The sequence below is a fragment of the Calidris pugnax genome, unplaced genomic scaffold, assembly GCF_001431845.1.
Source record: "Calidris pugnax isolate Ruff unplaced genomic scaffold, ASM143184v1 scaffold41, whole genome shotgun sequence".
Classification (NCBI taxonomy): domain Eukaryota; kingdom Metazoa; phylum Chordata; class Aves; order Charadriiformes; family Scolopacidae; genus Calidris; species Calidris pugnax.
Window position 1 is genome coordinate 23,655,836 of NW_015094509.1, and position 13,110 is coordinate 23,668,945.

A 13,110-nucleotide genomic window follows, 5' to 3' on the forward strand; every position below is an offset into this window, starting at 1 on the left:
AGCTTTAAGCAAATCAAAATTCAGCTATAAGACTCAGAAAAGTACAAAGCAATTTTGTGGGAACTGCATGTACTGCACTGGAGCAGGCTGCTCCCAAAAAATGTAGTTTAGAAGATAAACACAAAGCGCACATATCTAGAGAGACCTTCCTTGATGCTGTGGTGTCTTCGAGTGGACACATCACCTTTTTAAGGAAATTCATCCATTCATTCAGCTCAGGGGTAGGCACATTGAACAAATGCATGAATTGCTGTCCCCCAACGATGCACTCAGGTGTCAATATGCCTATTACTAGACCTTTCATACAGTAATTCCCAAACAAAACTCTGTAATCTGAGTTCTGAGAAGATGATAGAAGTGCCTTCTTTCTGCATTGAGATCTATATTTGGGGTTTTTTTTCAATTAATGTGAGCTTTCAGGTTCTTGAATTTATTATCTGCTACTTCAGTTTTATTTTCTTCAATTGGCACAGCTATAATGCAAAGTAGAACATTGCGTGTATTGGGAGTAATCCAAATGGAAAAGACACAGCAAACTCCAGGGTACTTTTGCAAGTCACATGTATCTATAGGGGGTTTTGGTACAAAGGTGGATAAACTTGGCAGTTTAATCACGTTAGGAGTTAAGCTTTTTCCATATGGCCTAATTTTCCTGAAAAGAAGACAGAAAAAAAAATGTTCGTCTGTTTTTCACATGCTTTGCCCCATTTCTTTGGCAAGACTTTCTAATGTGAGGAGACACAATCAGCCAAATGCATCCCTAGAACTACAGAGGTCACACCAGGCCTTATATTGGTTCATTAAATTTCTATAAATATCCAGCTCTCCTTTGATTATTTTATTTCTCTCTGCAATCATGTACTGTTACCTTTTCTGAGATGTGTTGTTATATTTTTTTTTTATTATTCTTTTTTGTTTATCATAAAAATGAACGTTTCGGTCCAGGCAAAGTGCAATTATGGTAGGCTGCTCATCTCCCATGACATGGATGAGATGGTGCCTGTTAAAAGCTTCAGATATTTGGTCCCACTCTGCAAATCTGTTAGTATTAATATGATGTAGAATTAGTGTAGATATGTGCAAGAAACCACATTTAGTATTTCCAATACTTCTTGTAGAAGTTAATTTAAAATCTATTTTTTGAAAACAAACAGGGTTAAAATTGTTTGCATTAATTAAGCTAGAATGAATTTTGGAGTGAAAATGTCAATTAAATTCCTCCCACATACTATTTGGGTGGTGGTGTCAAGTTCTTCAGCAGGTTTAAATTTCTATTTGTGTTGGAGCTCATGCCTAATTATCAGTAAAAAATTCTAAAACACAAAAAGGAAACTCATGGACACGCATTAGTTTCTTGTTCTAGACCATGTATGTTAGAAAAGTACTCTGTTAATAATTATCTGTGCTTTATGAGGACTAAAATATCTGTCATTATTTGTTAATACAGATTAAAAGATTGATAAATAAATATCCCTTTGGTATGTTCACTAATGACCAACTGATTCTACTTCAACTTTCTTTTTCATCCTGAGTAATTTACTGGTAACTTTGGCTGGACTCTAGCTAGAGTTATGTTTATCTTGTTATTTAAAAATTCAAACGATTGGATAGCAGTGGGAAGTTTGGTATTTTGGTACTGTATAGGATGTCATTTGAATTTTGAGTTAATTTACATTGGCTTCTATCTGTGTGTTGAGTTCTGAAAAAGAACCAAAAACTGCATTAAGCCAGCTAAGAATAGAAACTGAGACTCAAAATGCCTTGAGATTAGCTGAAATTGTTACATTAGAAGAGTAAGGACTATTTTTAAATGAAGAAAAAAAAATAGAACTGTTAGGCCATAGTCAGTCATTAATCATCCAAATGAGTTTCCAGCATGAAATAATTAGCCAGATCTAGAACAAGGACAAAGTTCAAAATAAGATATATGTCGTAATTTACAATGGATCACAGTGTGAGGTCTCTGCAGCCCCAGCTCTTAAGTTGTGCATTCAGTCGTAATGTAGAATAGCACGGTGGTCTGCCAGATCATATTCTTCTGTTCTGACTGCCATGATTATGGATGGCCACTAATGACAATCTCATTTTGCAAACAAATTTTTTGAGAATTTTTGGGTTGAGAGGGTGTTGGGTTTTGATTTTTGTTGGGTTAGGTTCTTTTTTGTTTTCTTTTTGATTTCTTTTACTGTTCCAAAAGCTTGTGGTTAAGATATTGACTTCAACTGTTGGAAATCCGGGTTTACATCTATACTCTGTTTGATTTGGAACAAGGCTTTGAACCAAATCAACCAGAACCCGGGTATTTTTGTTCTGAATTCTGATCTTCTCATCTTTTACTCTTCTTTCTTGAAGCTGTTCTTTATATGTGAAATTAGCCACAGTCCTATAGAGAGGGCAATGGAGTATCTGATGGCTAAGAAATCCCCGTCTCTCTTTCTTACTTGGAAACATTTAAATGGAAACTCCATCTCAGGCTTAAGGAAAATTTTCTCAGAACCAATACCTTCCCAATTAAATGGATTGGCACTGTATAATGAAAATTCCCAGCAAGTGATATTTCAGAGTCTGCTGTTAAATCGTTGGCTATGAAAGTCACAGAGTTTCTGATTTTACCACCTGTTTTTCTGCAGACTGGATAGCTGAACTCCAGTAGTGCCTCCTTCTGAAGTGGAGTAATAATTCTCCAAGGAGAGCTCATTTTAGTGTGAACAAAGTGGTAGGGTCTGGCTCCTGGCCTCCCCCTGGCTCAATTTACCAGTCTGTCATACTGGCACATAAGGGCTTTGAACAAGTTTCTAAAAATGTTGACATCTTAAAAAGAAAAAGTATACACAGAAGATCTGAAGTGATACCTTTGCATGAAGTACTAGTCCCATGAAAATTATGAAAGCAAAGCTTCCACATAACTGTTATTTTTTAAAATAACAGATCTGATCCTTGAAAAGGGACTTCCCCTTGAAAAGAGGAAGTTAGCTGCTATTAGTTTGTCTTTCTAAAAAACACTTTAAAAATCCCTTTTGCCATGGTCTCTGCAGTCCTCTTTTTTATCAGATTGCCCTCTGAAGTTCACTAGTTGCTAGTCTTTACATTTCCCCACTTAGATTTGATGCTGTTCAATCACTTATACAGTACCTGAGGGTTCCAGGTGCAGTTTGGGGCAGCTCAGGAAATAAAAAATTCCCTGTAGACCTGGAAGTGCACAACAGCAAAGCTGCTCTTTGCTTATCTGTCACTCCTCTCTTTCTCTCACTCTGCTTTTCTTCCAGTGAAAACAGTGTTATTGCCTGCTGCTACCTTGAGAGTGCTCAGAGCTCCTGCAAGACTCCAAAATCCTTGTTTGGGTAATTCTGGCCATTTTGCACTCCCAGTGGCAGTAAGGGATGATGATCAGAGTGTGAGGGAGGAGACAGAGATGTTCCCCTCGTATTTTCCATCTATCTGCCATCTAGATGTTTCACAGTTGTCTCTGCTGCTGTTCTGTGCATGTACATATGTGCTTCTTTCCCCTCTTCACTTTCTGTTTTCTTTCTTGTCCTCTGTATTATTGGTACTCACTGGCCAGGGTGTGGTAGCACCAACCAGAAACATTGAAAGCAATGCATGAAATTGTAGAGTTTTGTATCACTTTATGTCTCTCTATCAAACCCATTACAGTTGTAGGAATAATTTCAGTCCTAATAAGATCTCTGTTTAGGAGTTTCCTGAATTGTAGTCTGAGCTGTAGCCTTAACAGATTTCACCTCCAGAAACATGAGGTCTGAGCACAGTCTCATTTTGGGAGAAACCCTCAGTCCCAGCTCACTTGTTTCAGATTTAGAGCTAAGTTCATGTCTGCAATGCTTCCCTAAGTGGGTACATTTGTCCCTTCATTCCATCTCAACTAATTTCATGTCCTCTATTCTATTCAAAAGAGAATCTATCAAAAAGAAAATAGCTCCTTTAAGTATATAGTACCTTTGCTACAATACTGACACTAATGTTGCTGTAATATACTGGGCCAAGCAAATTATTTTTAAAGCAAAATTATTAAACTATGATCTTGCTTAATCCTTCTATAAACATTTGGGGAAGAAAAATATGCTTTAATCTTGTTTCAGTTCTACATTTTTTTGGTGAATAATCTGTGAATAATTCACTTTCCAGATGCAAAGTATTACTGAGGTATTATGATAAGACTAAGGAAAATACAACCAAAGATGTATTTCATTTAGAGGGTTGTGTGTTTGTTTTTCAAAATAGAGGCTTTGGTGCCACCAGTCAAAAAATGTAAAGGAGTCATCTTGATTTCTGCCCACCTGTCCATAATGGTTTGAACTACAAGCCTTGTTCCTTAGAGGCAGTATCAGGGTCATATCAATGCTGCTGCATTTCATGTCCGAGGGTAAAATAGTTTCAATTGTGCCACCTTTTGACAACAACCTCTGCAGCCACTGCAGATGAAATCTTGCTGACTGAATCTGGGATTTGTTTATTCCTGCCTCTTAGACATCTGTTCCTTCTCCCAGGTCCCCTGATGCTGTCTGCCTTCATGCAGCATTTAACCAAGTCAATAAGACCTTTGTCTAAATATGGGATACAGAAAACACAATTGGACCCTACCAGAAATGTCTCCTGAGCTGTGGTTCAAAGTTATGTGTTGAGCATAGTTTAGTTATAATTTTATTAGTAAAAGTTGGCCACTGTTTTTCTGCAGGACTTGAATATCTTGAGTTCTGTAACCTTTGATACTAGGTCCTATGAGTGTTGTTGTCTTGCCTGACCAGTCCTGTCTCTGAATTGTTGAAATAGTCCTTATTATATGTGTTAATTATTACATGGAATGAAACAGCAATTGTTCTTTCTTAAATCTGATCTAGGTGATTGTATCAAGTTGTTTTGACTTGACTGCCTTATAAAACTTGGGGAGAATAGACTGTATGAACCAAACCCACCCAGCCAGCAGAGAAATTAGATTAAAACTATGTCTAAGCGAAATCTTCATAAACATCTCCTATTACATCTTTCCTTATCCAAAGATTTGGGGCAGAATCCTGGCCCCAAAGAAGTCAATGGAAAAACTCCAATTGCTGTTAAGAAGGGCCAGGATTTATTCCAAGTCTCTGAAATAAACCATAATTAACCTTCCTTCATGGCTGCCAGATTCCATGTCACCACTTGCTTCCACTTTCTGAATTTAATTTTAGTGAAAATCTGTACAAAACATAAGAATCATTTCTGGTATAGCCAAGTGGATTCTCCCGGTATCACTTTCTCTTATATGCCCAGTTAATATAGAAAATGTGCCCTGCTGTCTTCCACAATTTCCTCTTGTAACAAATGTTAAAGACCCTGCATTAACTTAGTGGCAAATTCTCCATGTTATTACTTGCTCTTCTTTTATGTTCTGATTTGAAGAAGTCCCACAGCTCACCACACTCTAGTTAATGGTCATTAATTATTAAAACTTTGCTTTATTCTCTAAATTAAATTAGATCCCTTTCTCTCCTAAATAAATAAACGATGTTTTTAGTTATCTTTATATAAATATTTTTTTTAGTTCAGGTCAGGAGCTCTTACTGGATGTTCAGTATGCTTTTGGACTGCCGTTCTACCCGAAGTATGAAGAACAATTTACTGTGGAAGAAAAAAGCCTTTCCTTGCAAATTATGCAGTATATCTCCAATTTTGTAAACTCTGGGTAAGTATGTGATGTTTAAGAATTCCTATGACTAGGGAGGGGGCAAAGAGTAGAGGGAATGTAGTCCAGATCCTGCTCTCAAGTAGCCCCCATGTCCTCTAGCAATTTGTATTTGTACAGAGAGGCCTTTGGTCAACCCTGTTGGAAACTCATGGCCAAGTTGTCAAGCAGATACCAAAGATCTGTAGTATGGCACTTAGCTAGAAGTAATAGGAATTTTATCTCCATGAAGCAGCTGCAAATTCTACTTTAATATATGGTCACTACAAAGGCCTTGGTGTCGTTTCCAGAGGTTAGTTCTAGAACCCCAATTTGAAGTCTCTTGGCTAAGAGTTCTCTTATTCCTAGAAGAAAAGGGAAAGCACATGAAGACCCAGTGAACTTTTATGAACTACTCCACAAATAACCCTCAGCTTTACTGTCTGTGGCCATGCTTGAGAATGAGGAGTATCTTTGGAAATCTAGTGTGGGAACTGTGACTTTACCTGCTTTTTAGAGTACTTTGGGTCACTTTGTGACCAAGGGCTGTTGATGGTGTTCATAAGCCTGTGCCTATACAGGTTCTGTAGACCTTTTCCTTAGGAAGTGAACCAGACTAACAAGTTACAGTCAGGTGAGACACCATGAATGATTCACCAGTCTGGACTGAATTTGAACCCTTCTGGTGAGAGGGACTGGATACACATTTCCTTGACCTACATGATCTCATTTTGCATTTTACGGTTCATGTCATTGTTTTCTAATGGTAATTTCTCCCATTCCCTTAGAAATCCAAACTACCCTCATAGTTTCTCAAGAAGAATGTCAGGGATGATGCCCCCCTGGCCTATGTATCTGCCAAGGGATGATGGTGATAACTACAAGGAGTTCACTGTTTCCTTACCGACTCTTAAAGGATTGAAAAAAGCGGACTGTTCTTTCTGGTCTGATTATATCAGAAGACTGAAAGCATCCACAGGTGAGCAAACTGTTTCTTGTGATTAAATAAAACCTAAATTCTCCATTTACTGTTTTCCTCTGACTGTAGTCCTGTTGTGTTAGTGTAGAAAATTAGTTTTCATAGAATACACATCTTGCATTTTCCATTGTGCGTATAATTAAGGCTCTCTTGAGACTGAAAGGATGCAACACTGAACAAATTTATTTTATAGCAGATAGTGTGTAATAAAGTTTCATTTTTCTGGAGTTAGAGATAGAGAAATCTTCCTGCAATGATGACACAAGATATGATGAAGTTATATATTTTAATAGCTTGCTCTCTATTTGCAGTCATAATATAGACTTTGACTAACGTGGAAGACTAGCTATATGGGCCTGTTTTGTCTACTGGAAGCTCCTAACTTGAGAATGTTGAGATTAATGTGACTTAGGAGGAACACAGTAACTTCTATCCGCTGTAAAGTTGTAACTGAGACTGTAGATATATCTTATTATGGATCCTGCATGCTTTGACTTCAAACTAGATAAGTTTCTTTGATTTTTTTATAGCTGTGCTGCTTATGCCCCTTGTATTTTTTCTCCTTTGTCTCTATAAATTTCAATGCAGCTGTGAGATTCCTTCAATTTTTTCTTACTGCTTAGGACACTAAGACCAACTCTGAGGAGATTTCAATCTGCTGCTATGTCCTGAACACTCAATTTATTCTGGTAAATAAACTTCCCTTCATATCTGTGTATCTTGTAAATAGATTTGGATAGCCTCAAGAAAAGCAAACAAAACTATCCCTTTTTGGCAGGCAGAGATGTTTTGAATTATTCTTGGAGGCCTGCAAGCTTACAGGTGTTTTTTATGTCCTAAGGACTCATCTTCACAGTGAACACGGTCCAGACCCTCTGCTTTGGGGGCAGTTGCACTTCTGGGAACAAAATGTACTCTCCAAGGCATGAAGCCACCCAGGCTATTTACGCCTGACAGATCATCTCAGATGGACTGAGACTGATGTATGAGTGACACAAAACTACAATGTTTCAGAGTCACCAAGTTGGTGGCTCTGCTATAAACACAAAGCATCAATTCTCATGTTCAAAAGACAGCCAGAATTGTTAGTCATGGTCTTTTTTTTCAAAAATGGACTGAGGATTTTGCTCAAGGCCTTTTCATCAGTTTCCTGGTATCCCTCAACCCCTCAAGTTCAGAGGGGTTATTTTGATCTTTCTGATGGCTTTCTGCTGGCCAAGATATTCCCAATTTGAAAAAGTTGATTCTGATGTTTAAACAGTCCTGGGCATAGCTTATAGATATTTTAGGACTTCATCTCTCAGCATCATGACTGTGTAATGCCAGACTGAGTTGGAGTCACAGCTCTTGTTGACCGAGCACCACGGACAGAGGCCGTTCCCAGCACTTCCCGAAAATCCCCCTAAAAGGTGGGAAAATATCGACCAGGAGACAGACTGGTTTTGAGATGAAGAAGGTTTAAAACCATCCAAACTGGCATAAGAACACAACCATATTTGTGTATGGGTCAGTCCAATGGTCTGCCTAGCTCAATACCCTGCCCTTGACAGTGGCCAAAACCAAATAGACTCACAGAATCACAAAATGGTTTGAGTTGGAAAGGACCTTAAAGATCATCAAGTTCCAATGTCCCTTCTCTGGGCAGAGCCACCTTCCACTAGACCAGGGTGCTAAAAGCCCCATCTAGCCTGGCCTTGAACACTTCCAGGGATGGGACATCCACAACTTCTCTGTGCAACTGGTTCCAGTGCCTCTCCACCCTTACATTAAATAATTTCTTCCTGATATCTAACCTAAACCCTCATCCAGTTTGAAACCATTAGCCCTCGTCTGTTGCTACACTGCCTGATAAAGAGTCCCTTCCCATACTTCCTGTAGGCCTCCTTTAGGTAATGAAAGCCTGCTATAAGGGCTTTCTGGAGCCTTCTCTTCTCTAGGCTGAACAAACATAACTCTCTCAGCCTTTCCTCATAGGAAAAGTGCTCCAGCCCTCTCATCATTTTTGTGGCCCTCCTTTGGACCCACTCCAACAGGTCCATGTCTTTCCTGTCCTGAGGGCTCCAGAGCTGGACAGAGTACTCCAGTTGGGATCTCGCGAGAGAGGAGTAGAATGTTAAACGTACTTGAATGTCAAACATAAAGATTTAGAGAGGGAGAGAAAAACACTCAAAAAGAGTTCACAAAGATGAGTCAAATTTTTGAAAACAAGCCACACAATGTGAGATTTATGGAGTATAAATTGTCAAGGAGAAGGTTTAAAAAGTACATGTCAACATGTTATTCTTCAAGCAGAAGTGAGTACACCCTGCCTGCTCTTCAAGCCAACATTTGCTTGGCCTCAGCACCATGGTAATGCAGCTACACAGTCGACTTTACTAAATTCTATCTCGTAGTAACCTTGCCTTGTTGCTTTGCTTTGATAGTCATCTTTAATCTTATCCCAACCCTTGAATACTGAAACTTCTCTTTTGACTTATACTTAAATAGGCATCAAATCAAACCCATTTCTGCTCCAGACCTCAGCATGGAATGGTTACTCACAGATACTTGTGTTGAGGGTATCTTGATGACAATGTAAACCCACCTCTTTGTGAAAAAAGTTTCAAAATATTCATCAGTTCAGCTAGAAGGGCTCTAAGAACTTCAGATGCTGTTAGCTCAACACCTTAAATTTCTTTCTGAGAGCAGGTTGTGACAAATTCATGCCAAAACAGTATCATACCATCAGTACAAGTTTGTCACTTGCATTGGTCCCAAAAATTACACTCTGCAGGAGTGGACAAGTGAAACTGTAGAATGTGTTCAGTGAAAAGGGTTTTTTTTTTAAGTCCCTAAGCATCATGTTGATGCTTGGTTGGTGTACCTCCTTACACCAGAAGCAACTTGCTGTACCTCACTTTAGAGCTGAAGCACTGCACCTCTGCTGTTACCTGACAGCTCCAGACTCCATTCCTGGAGTGTTGCCAGGCTGTCATATGGGAACCTGGTGTAATGTTGGATGCTAGATTTGAGAAAGCAATGCTGCAAACCATTTTGGGGTGATGTACTTTGCACTCCATTCTGAGGGGAAGCTATTTGCCAGTCAGCTACTGTGTCATCCAATCTAACACATATTTTGTGGAAAAAAGAGCAGTTTCCTGCCTTTCAATAATTATAGATCTTCATGACAGTGTTTTTGGATCATATGATACACTGTTTGTTCTGACTGTTGAGTCTCGGTTGTTCTGGGTTGCAATTTGTTGCCTCATGCCAAGTAGAAGGAGTTCACAAGTGTGGCAGCAAGAGGCATTGCCAATGAAACAATCCAGTTTTCACATTCAAGTGGATGGTGGAGGGTCTATACTGATGCAATCTCAACCAAATGTGATGAATCCTGCTTTTTCCGTCTCACCTCTTCCTTCAAATCAATATCTTTCCAGCTTTGTATATCATCTGTGATCCATGAGCAAAAAAAAAGTTAATGTATTTCAGTAAAATAGAGAACAACTGGACAAACCAGAGATCATAAAATCTAACTGCAACTGGATTTTCAATTTTTTTTCTTCATCATTTCTTTATTCCGTGTGAAATATCTTGACTTAGAAATGTCATATTAAGCATAGCTGTAAGCTCAAAGCTCAGGCTTTAGGTCTCAGTCCAACAGAACACTGAGTTACTCCTAAACGTATACATTTCATTTTCTGGAATAAAACCTTTCATATTTAGAACCTCTTATACAGCTGAAGTTACATGTCTTTTAGGTTATTTAATGCTGGATCTAGAAGCTGTTGTGTATATATCCAGCTTAACTGTTACCTGTAATTTTATTTCCATTTAGTAAAAATATTGTCCAGGTTGAAGTAGGTGTTTCATTTTGTGATCAAACTGCAATATTTAATGAAAGAATGTATAATTTGTTCCTGGCATATAATTAAAATGTATGCTGTCATAATTGAAGATTGTTTAACAAAAGTAATGTCATAAATGCAATGATTCTTCATGGTATTTACTGGAAATGCCTTTACAAATTATGGAGGAAAGTTTGAATCTGTTTCATTGCAGATGATCTATAAATCTGTTGAAGTTTTGTTTGAAACTAGTTTGTAAAGTTGGCATTTTGGACGGCAGTTTACCTGGGGAATTATGAAAGTGATGGTGCTTGAAAATGTTTGGATTTAGTAAAGGGAGTTCTCATGGTTGTATTTCAAAGACATGCTTTATATTCTGAATCATGATGGTTTCCATGGGAAACACCAAAACGAGAAACAAGAAAAGTGGCCATTGTGGAAAAAAAGCTGTGGATGGCTTTTTCCAGGGAATGTGTTAACAACTTGAAATTCAGCTCCAGAATGTTTATGCATATTCAGACAGTATGTCTGAATGCTAAAATTCCCCTTGCATAGTGTGGTGGAATGTGCTGCTTAACAGTGAATCCCTTTATTAAAAATCCTCTCACTGCATTCCAAACAGGTGGACTTGGATCCAGTCTACATCTCCCTCTCATCTAACTGGTATCTAAACAGAACCAGTCCTCCTAAAATAAGTGCCTCCATAGGCAGTGTTGCAACATGGGAGAAGGAGATACATGCAGTGTCTCCAAAGTGAAATCTTGTCTGCCTAACTTGTGAGCCTAAATTTGGGCATTTAGGCATACTGTACATGTCTAAGTTAGCCAAATGGGACCTCACCTGTACAGAATTCCATGGCTAGAAAAGCTGAAGCCTTCTCCATTAGCTCTGAGACACCACGTGTAGCCACACAAGAGTCCAAATAAAGCAACAGTGTTCATAGTACAGACTTGAATCAAGACAGAATCAGGAATGTTGTGGTTAGCATTCATCTTTTACCCGTTCTGTTCACACCTTCTTTTTGGAAATCTCCACTAGAAAACAGATTCCTTTAGCATGAGGGACATCTGTGCAGCAATGGGAGCACTCTGGCTAGGACACATTAAATAAACACCATCAGTACACTTTCTTGGTGTTGTTGAGGCAACTGCACTACTGGAATAGAGTGAAAGACTGAAATCACAGAAGGTAAAGAATAAAAAAGAAGAGATGTATCGAAGGCAGGTGCTTGGGGCTTTATGTATTCCAGACAGACAAAAAAACCCTAATGTTCCCCACAGTTCCTGCCTGGCAGGTAAGCATCAGGAGACAATAATAAAGGAGAACAAGTCTTGCACAAGTGGAGTGCAAGCTATTATACATTCCAGTGGCAGTTATTTGAAGTATGCTGGAAGCATGATACTTAATTACCATTAGGTGATCTGCCATTAGCCTAAAGCATTTTGGAAATGGACTGCAAACTGAGAAAAATAGCTTCCTGAACATTTATAGCTGCATAAAAAGGCTCTTAAGTGTCATTGACAAAGTGTGTAACTTCTAGCTTGCTGCATCAAAGATATGACATATTGTAATCTTAATTATATTGTCTTTTCAGGAAGTACAAGTAATGAAGAGCCATCTGCAGAAAACTTCCCTAGTGAAGCTCCCAGTGAAGGACTTACCTCCCAGGAGAGCCAGCCACTTGGAGACAAGGTGTCTTACAGCAGATAGAAAATCAGTGCTATTGGATGGGTTTGTCACACAGTTGTACATGCATGCAACTGTGTCACAACATGTGAACAAGCTGCTTCCTTTAGTTAACTTTCTGAACAAGTAAAGTAGACCTTTCAAGAAAGTAGTTTTTCAAGAAGATTCTTGAATATGGCACAAAATAGACCCTACAGCTTTTATTTTTAGGTTAAGAAAAACTGTAATTTGAAAAATGAAGTATCAATAAAAACCGCAAAACCAAAACAAAAGTACTTGGACTTTTTTTCTTGCAACTACCCAAATGCCAACATATTGTAGTACCACCAGCCAGAAAATTATGTACATTGAAACTCTAAGAAGTTGTTCAGCTGATGAGGCTCACATTTGCTAGATGCCATAACTGACTTATCACAAGCTGCTGATAGGATTGGGAGCCTGGTTTGGCATTCTGGAGTAAAAGAAAAAGCTTCAAAATGGGGAAGGGTTGGATCCAGGAAGAACGATGTGAGAAGGGAATCAAAAGTGTGCATTGAGTGCGATCACATGAAGTCAGGCATATGAACAAGGTATATTCAGCTCATGATCATCTGTGAAAAGATAAAAACCATGGTATAAATGGTATAAAACCGTTTGAGTAAAGCACAACACACAACAGAGATAATACAAAGCATATGTTAATTGAAGCTTAGAATATGTTGTCCTTTATCTTTTGTAAGGAGAAGGTGAGATACAGAATAGTTTTGGAAGTGCAAGGAAAAGTGCATCATAGGGTATCTTTAATGGTTCTGAAGGTAGTCTGGCTTAGGTTAATTCATCATTTAGTAACAGATAATCTTCAATTTACAGTAAATCACACAGATATTCATGAAACTTGAGAACAAGAAGCAAAATCAAGGCTGCCCTGAAACTAATAGCAAAATTTCCATTGATTTCAGTAGGACCCAAATTTCTCGAGCAGT

General features: G+C 38.4%; 1 protein-coding gene across 1 annotated transcript in view; it reads left to right on the forward strand.

The window, feature by feature from the left end:
- The window catches only part of TG (thyroglobulin), a 150,501-nt gene extending 138,081 nt beyond the window's left edge, over window positions 1–12,420 (forward strand). Inside the window, exons 47-49 of the mRNA XM_014965221.1 lie at window positions 5,547–5,677; window positions 6,445–6,635; window positions 12,057–12,420. Coding sequence (XP_014820707.1) covers window positions 5,547–5,677; window positions 6,445–6,635; window positions 12,057–12,172 — 438 coding nt within the window. The 3' untranslated portion in view covers window positions 12,173–12,420. The remainder of the gene's footprint in view (window positions 1–5,546; window positions 5,678–6,444; window positions 6,636–12,056) is intronic.
- Window positions 12,421–13,110: the final 690 nt, after the last annotated feature.